Raw genomic sequence first — 7,302 nt, 5'->3', positions numbered from 1 at the left:
TTTATTTAAAAAAATTTAAAAAACTTAATTTAAAAAATTAAAAAATGAGCAGAGCTTCTGAGCTGGAAAGCTGAGGTCGTGTTCAGCCCACTGGCTTTTTTCCTGCCCCTTAGGACACCATGAGCTACCCCCAGTCCTGCACACCACCATGCTGAGGGTCCATCCCACCCCAGGGAGTGGGTCTTCTGAGACAAGACCATCAGAGAGCACTCAGGCCTCAGCCCTCTTCTTGGAGGTCAGTGCTGGTAGGACAGAGAGTAGCGGGGAACCCAGCATTGTGGGTGGACAGTCCTTGGACTTCTTCCTCAGGCTGCTGGGAATAACACGGGGGGGGGGGGGCGGGGTTCAACTGGCCTCACACAATTTCTCAAAAGACAAACACTCTTTTGTCATTATTACTGCCAGAAACGTGTTGTAAGTGTCAAAATGATACTGGCTCCCTAAATCACGAAACGTGGGGCATGACTTTCTTTATTCTTCTTCACTATAAAAATTACAAAGTATTCATCAAGTGAAAATTTGAAAATGGAAAAACTATAAAAGCATGCTGTCCTGAGAGAGGGTTGAACAAGCATCACTAGCAAGTAGTTCAAGGTTAGAAGGAACAGCCATGGCCTAGAGCAGGAATTCTCAAATCTGTTTGCTCATCAGAATCACCTTGGAATCCACTCCAGACCCATCAAATTCAAAAACTCTGGAAGGGGATAGCTAAGTTTGTAATGACACTCTCAGTTTCTGGGGGGGTTTGTTTTTGTTTTTTGTTTGTTTGTTTGTTTTACAGTTTTTGGCCAGGGCTGAGTTTGAACCCACTACCTCCGGCAGGTGGGGCTAGGGACCTACTCCTCTGAGCCACAGGGGCCACCCTAAATATCTGTATTTTTTGCTGATACCCCATGAGATGCTGGTCCTCTGGTAGGCTGGGAAAACCACTCTCTGGGCACACTGCTGTTTTCCACTACACACAGACCGTTCACTGTTCCTTCAGTGAAGCCCAGCCCTGTACTAGATGAGGAAGAAAGGCTGGGGGCTCCATGATGGGAGGGGAACCAAGAGTGAGAGCCATTTTGTCCCCAGCTCTTGGGTCTGAGCCGTGAGAAACCCTGGGACCCGGAGCTGAGTCCAGAAGAGGAAACACCAGACTCTTATCCAAGGCTGGGGTCCCAAGACCTGCTGGCAGCCAGCCTCACTGCTGTCCTCCTGGGAGGGTGGATTCTCTTCCTCATGAGGCAGGTGAGGCCTTGGCCTCAGGCCCATCTTGGGGTCTTCTCGGGGGCATTCTGCTGCTCCTTTCTGAGACCTCTCAGCAACTCTCTCCTCCCCCAGCTCTGACTTTGCCCCTGCCTTCTGCTTGGTAGCTCCCAAGCTCCTGCTGTCGTACTCTGTAAGTTCACGTCCCGTGAGAAGTCATCTCAGGCACAGATGCCAAGATGAGCTCCCTTAGGCCCTGGTGTTTCAGCAGCAGCAGGTGGAGAAGCAGCAGCCGATGCCCCTGGCACCAGCAGACCCTCCTCACATCTCCCAGGACACTCCATCCCAGCATTTGGGGGCCACTCTGAGAGGCCAGACGAGGCTTCCAAGTCCCTCAGAGCAAGCTCAGCCACTCACTGACCCCGAAGGTAAGCATGAGTAAACAGGATAGGACAGAGTCAGGGACAGAGAAAAGGGAGGGACAGATTTAACCTCAAAGTCACTGTGTTAGAAACCACTAAAGTGGGGTGGTTAGACCTAAAAGCACTAAGAAGAGTGTTTCAAATAGTGCCTGCTACATAGCTGAGCACTCTACAAGTGTCCACTGTCACTATTTTGTTATTTTCAAAGACTCTGAATGTAGACAGAATCGGATACAGATCTAACTCTCCATTGTTAACTTTGATGTGTTTGCTTAACTCCTCTGAGCTTCGGTTTTCTCATATGGGAATAATAACATTATTTCATCTCATCATGAGAGGTTACCATCACATTATTAAGCCATACATGGGTAATGTTATTAATATTTGTGTTGAAATAATATTATATTTGGTAACAGTAATAGTAAACAACCTCGGTACAATTTTTCCCATTTAGGGCTTTTTACTTTTTAAACATTTCTCTCCTCTTCTCTGATGTAGTCCCATAAAAAAGCCCTTTCAAGCTTCCTGTGGGATCTGTGGGATGCCCCAGGGGCTTTGCACATGCATGTATGATCAGCCCAGGCTGTTTCTCTGGGCTGGGTTCCTGCCTCTGTCCACTTTGTGACCTGGCACCTCCTAGTCACTATTCGGACCACTTCCTCATGCCTTAGCCCCACCCTGCTATCACATTACTCAGGCTAAAGTCCACCTCACACTTGGCTCCACCGCTGTCCCAGTGATTACCTCTGTGTTCATTGTGCCACAGCCAAGAGCGGAACGGCCCCCTTCTTTGGGCAGAGTTGCCTGAGCCCTGAGGTGTTTGCAGTTCTTGTCATTTTACTGGCTCAGGGGGTCCAAGTAACACCCCACTGCACCCCAAAATCTCATCTCCTGGACCTTTGACTCTAGAGCTGAGTCTGTCTTGTCTTGCCCCTGGTAACCTAGACTCCTTTTCCCAGTTGGTTCTTGTCAAAGTCCCTTGTGTACTTTTTTTTAGTAGAAACAGGGTCTTGCTTTTGCTTAGGCTGGTCTTGAACTCCTAAGCACAAGCAATCTACCTGCCTCGGTCTCCCAGACCTCGTGGACTTTTTTATGGTTCACAAAATCTACAGTGGAGTCACGTCCTGTTCTCATTTAACTTAGGTGAATTCGTCTGCACACAGTTGGCTGGGCATCCTTCAGGACTGCTCACTGTGTCACACACTGTGCAGCAGGTGCATGCAATCCAGCCTAAAACTGAGCTAACATTTATATGGCGCTTACTGTGTACCAGGCACTGTTCTGAATGTTTTGCATGTATTAAGGTGTGATACAACTTTCCCAAGAGGTGGATACTGTTTGAATGCCTCTTTTCTGGAAGAGGAAAGAAAGGCAGAAAGGTTTAGTGACACCTCCACAGTCACCCCAGGCTCACAAAGCTAGTAAGTAGCAGCTGAGAGTTTCAAAGGCAGGTGGCTGGCTTTAGGGTATGCTCTTAATCTCTGCGAGATGGTGTCCATGTGTGAATGCTGGCAAATACCTGCGAAAGAATGTGACTGACTTTAAGTGTTCCCCCCAACCCATGTAAAAGCAGCAAAATGCAGAGGTAGGAAGAATGACAGAGGACGCAAAGGAGAGAAACCTGGGCAGAAGATGCTGAAAGGGAGAGAGAGATAAGAGGATAATGTAGCAAACATCACCGCACCCCTTCCTTCCATGCATGCATTGAATCCTCACAGTAACCTGTGCAGGAGTAGTAACCTGGGTGGTGCTGTACAGATGAGAAAACCAAGGGCACAGTGGTTAAGTAACTTGTCTATGTATACATAAAGTGGCAGCACCAGGCATGAACCCAGGCAGTCTGGGACCAAGGAGGACCTTGCTCTCACCGGGCATGCACCCCACTGCACCAGGCTGAGCATGGAAGGGTGGAAGTTGGGAGAACAGTGCAGGTGGCAAAGGCGGGCAGAGACTGCCCAAGACACCACCCTCCTCTCTACCAGCAGAGCCACTCACTGTGGTGGGGAAGATTTCCTTCAACCCCAAGGATGTGCTGGGCCGTGGGGCAAGTGGGACTTTTGTTTTCCGGTGAGTGGCAACCAGGAGCCGGGTCAGGATGTGGTCCTCAGAGCCCTTGTGGCCACTATCCCGGGGAAAGCCTTTCTTTCACAGACTCCCTGAGGTGGATCCAGACCGATGCCTGCTCACCCATTCCTGCTCTTTCTTTTTTCTGCTCTCTGAATGCCCCATCTCCCCTGCCTCTTAGGGGACAGTTTGAGGGGCGGGCAGTGGCTGTCAAGAGGCTCCTCCGAGAATGCTTTGGCCTGGTCCGGCGGGAGGTCCAGCTGCTGCAGGAGTCTGACCGGCACCCCAATGTGCTCCGCTATTTCTGCACGGAGCGGGGCCCCCAGTTCCACTACATAGCCCTGGAGCTCTGCCGGGCCTCCCTGAGGGAGGTGAGTTAGGGGTTCAGGAGTGTCCTGGGGAGGTCCTGGGCTGGAGAGTGATGATATGTCCCTTGCTACTGCTCAGTACGTGGAAAATCCTGATGTAGACCGCGGGGGCCTAGAGCCCAAGATGGTACTGCAGCAGCTGACGTCGGGCCTGGCTCACCTGCACTCCTTACACATAGGTAAGGGCCTCCCACACACACCCTCAACCTCTACCGTCCCCACACCAAGCAGCCAGCTTCCTCTCTGCTCCCCTCCCACAGTGCACCGGGATCTGAAGCCAGGCAACATTCTTATCGCTGGGCCTGACAGCTGGGGCCAAGGCAGGGTGGTCCTCTCAGACTTTGGCCTCTGCAAGAAGCTGCCTGCTGGCCGCTGCAGCTTCAGCCTCCACTCTGGCATCCCAGGCACAGAAGGCTGGATGGCGCCTGAGCTCCTGAAGCTCCGGCCATCAGACAGCCCGGTGAGTGTTCCCATCAAGACAGCCAGACACACCACTGGGCCACAAGGATTCCTCCCTGCCCCAGGCCGCAAGGATTCCTCCCTGCCCCAGTTCTCCTTCTGCCGAGGCTCCATGTCACTCACTCTGTGACCCTGACTACCGCTCTGAGCTTGTTTTCTCATCTGTAAATAGGGACAAATAATTTGTCCTTTCTTACCTAGAGCAATGAGTAGACAGGATCTACTTTGCCACTCACAGGACATTAGACAACATCTTGAGAAGTTTTTGGTTGTCCTAACTTGGGAGGAAAGTGCTACTAACATCTGGTGGGTGGTGGTCAGGGTGCTGCTGAACGCCTCACGGTGCATAGGACAGGCCCCAACAATTCATAAAATGTCAGTAGTGTAGAGGTTGGCAAACCACAAGCTAGAAAATGGTCTTCAGTCCTCACTATGCTTCACAATCACTGGGAAAGAGGCCCCACACCCAGTAGTTCTGACCTAATTAGCCAGGTGATTTTAATGTGGAGTCATGTTCAACAACTACAGATCTCAAGGGCTTGGGGAGGATCAGATAAACTAAAATAGTTGAAGCACAGATCAGTGTGAGACCCACAAAGACATTTGAGTCTAGATCCCAGGATTATTTTTGAGTCACAGTGTGTGGGTAAAAGCAGAAATTATGGAAAAATTTGACAGTAACACAAAAGGACAGTCACTAGGCAAAGCCACCCCACTCCTAAAGCATAAAAGTAGAAGCCGTGACCTGGGGCCTAAGGACTAAATGCACTGATGTCATGAGCATACTTGGTTTGGTTTTTTAAATTAGTGGCTAAAATTTTATCATTTGGGACATTCCATATGAAAATCTGGATTTCTGGATTCTCTTTAAAAATTAGCTTTGCCCCCACTGCAGCATCCTCTAGTGAGAAGCAGCTAGAGCTAAGGACCAGCAGCCCTGTAGATAGGGCCAGGTCACCACAGCCCTCACTATCACCTCCTTGCACCTCCTGGCAACTTTACCCTGTTATGTTTGTTACCTGCCTACACCCCGCAAGAACGAAGCTTGGAAACCCAAGTTAGAAGCTCAGCCGGGGCAAAGCTCTGGGGTGAAACCCTTGGTCCCCTTCAATGGTAAATAGGGGTGAGGATCTACAGTAGGGAGATGCTGCCAAGGAAGCATCTTAAGCCAAACTCTGGCTGCTGTATCAGTCCACAAGATGATTTAGCCAGCTCTGCTTCCTAGAGACAGATCTTCTCACATCCACCTTTCTCCCAGACCTGCGCAGTGGACATCTTCTCTGCAGGCTGCGTATTCTACTATGTGCTTTCCAGTGGCAGCCACCCCTTTGGAGAGAGTCTTTACCGCCAGGCAAACATCCTCGCAGGGGCTGCCTGTCTGGTTCACCTGGAGGAAGAGGCCCATGGTGAGATCTGGCCCAGCAGAGAAGGGGGGAATGAGGGTGTGAGGCTGGGTTGGCCTGAAGCCAGCCCTCCTCTCCCACTCTCCAGATAAGGTCATTGCCCGGGACCTGGTTGAAGCCATGCTGAACCCACGGCCACAGGCTCGGCCCTCTGCCCAGCAGATGCTGGCCCACCCCTTCTTTTGGAGCAGAGCCAAGCAACTCCAGTTCTTCCAGGTCAGAGGAAAATCTTGGGACTGGCCTCCAGAAGTAGCAAGTTTAGGTACTGGGAGCCTGGTTCCTTATCTAAACCAGGAAAAATCTTGGTCTTAAACTCTGCCATCTTGGCACTCTCTGGGCCACTGTTGCTAGCTTTGCCAGCACCCCGCACCCCGTCCCTTGTACAGGAATATACTCATTCCTTTCTGAGTTGTCACTCGTGCTGTGCCCATGCTGATAGCCTATTCCACTGTGTGACCTTGAGCAAGTAACTTTCTGCCTCTGAGCCTGGTTTTTCATCTGTAGAATTGGGACAGCAATACCTACCTCACCAGAAGTTGATGATACATTATCTGTAACATGGATGTTGGTGGCAAATACCTGTAACATAGAGGCATGGCACCAAGAAGCCCCACTCTCCAAAAGGCAAAGAGCCTTATCATCCTAAACCACTCCCCAAAGCCACATCGCATGCCTGGCCTTATGGCCCCAGTATTGGTCACAAGGCTCAGGAGGTCTGTGGGATTCTAGGACGTCAGTGACTGGCTGGAGAAGGAGTCTGAGCAGGCGCCCCTCGTGAGGGCGCTAGAGGCAGGAGGCTATGCAGTAGTCCAGAACAACTGGCACAAGCACATCTCCGTTCCACTGCAGACAGGTAGAGGCCACACTCAGGTGGACCTGGGAGGCTGAGGGGAGCTCAGTGGGAACAGGTTTGCCACTGATTTTCCTGCCTACAGAACTGAGGCGGTTCCGGTCATATAAGGGGACATCAGTGCGAGACCTGCTTCGTGCTATGAGAAACAAGGTGTGTTCTGGGGCCTGGGTGGGGTCTGGATCTTGACAAGGCCTGTCCACAGCTGAGCCAGGCTCTCTGTTCTTCCCCCACTACCCAGAAGCACCACTACAGGGAGCTCCCAGCTGACGTGCAGCAGGTGCTGGGCCAAGTCCCTGATAGCTTCGTCCAGTACTTCACAAACCGCTTCCCACGGCTGTTGCTCCACACACACCACGCTATGAGGAGCTGTGCCTCGGAGAGCCTCTTCCTGCCCTACTATCCGCCAGCCTCAGAGGCCAGCAAGTCTTGCCCAGGAGATGCTGGGAGCTGAGGTGGGCCAGGGGCCAGAGGCAGCCTCTATGCAGGCCAGCCAATGAGTCGGGCCCATGGCTGAGGCTGGCTTTAGCATCAGAAAAGACTGGAAG

General features: G+C 51.5%; 1 protein-coding gene across 1 annotated transcript in view; it reads left to right on the top strand.

Moving 5' to 3' along the window:
- The window catches only part of ERN2 (endoplasmic reticulum to nucleus signaling 2), a 15,986-nt gene extending 8,778 nt beyond the window's left edge, over positions 1 to 7,208 (top strand). The window contains exons 11-22 of the mRNA XM_003795845.2: positions 114 to 235; positions 1,075 to 1,230; positions 1,457 to 1,616; positions 3,593 to 3,677; positions 3,856 to 4,045; positions 4,122 to 4,221; positions 4,303 to 4,502; positions 5,760 to 5,907; positions 5,993 to 6,120; positions 6,634 to 6,757; positions 6,840 to 6,907; positions 6,996 to 7,208. Of these exons, the coding sequence (XP_003795893.1) occupies positions 114 to 235; positions 1,075 to 1,230; positions 1,457 to 1,616; positions 3,593 to 3,677; positions 3,856 to 4,045; positions 4,122 to 4,221; positions 4,303 to 4,502; positions 5,760 to 5,907; positions 5,993 to 6,120; positions 6,634 to 6,757; positions 6,840 to 6,907; positions 6,996 to 7,208 (1,694 nt within the window). The remainder of the gene's footprint in view (positions 1 to 113; positions 236 to 1,074; positions 1,231 to 1,456; positions 1,617 to 3,592; positions 3,678 to 3,855; positions 4,046 to 4,121; positions 4,222 to 4,302; positions 4,503 to 5,759; positions 5,908 to 5,992; positions 6,121 to 6,633; positions 6,758 to 6,839; positions 6,908 to 6,995) is intronic.
- Positions 7,209 to 7,302: the final 94 nt, after the last annotated feature.

This window comes from Otolemur garnettii, unplaced genomic scaffold (genome assembly GCF_000181295.1).
Source record: "Otolemur garnettii isolate 467f Iridium unplaced genomic scaffold, OtoGar3 scaffold00096, whole genome shotgun sequence".
Lineage (NCBI taxonomy): Eukaryota > Metazoa > Chordata > Mammalia > Primates > Galagidae > Otolemur > Otolemur garnettii.
This window is presented reverse-complemented; position numbering and strand designations above follow the sequence as displayed.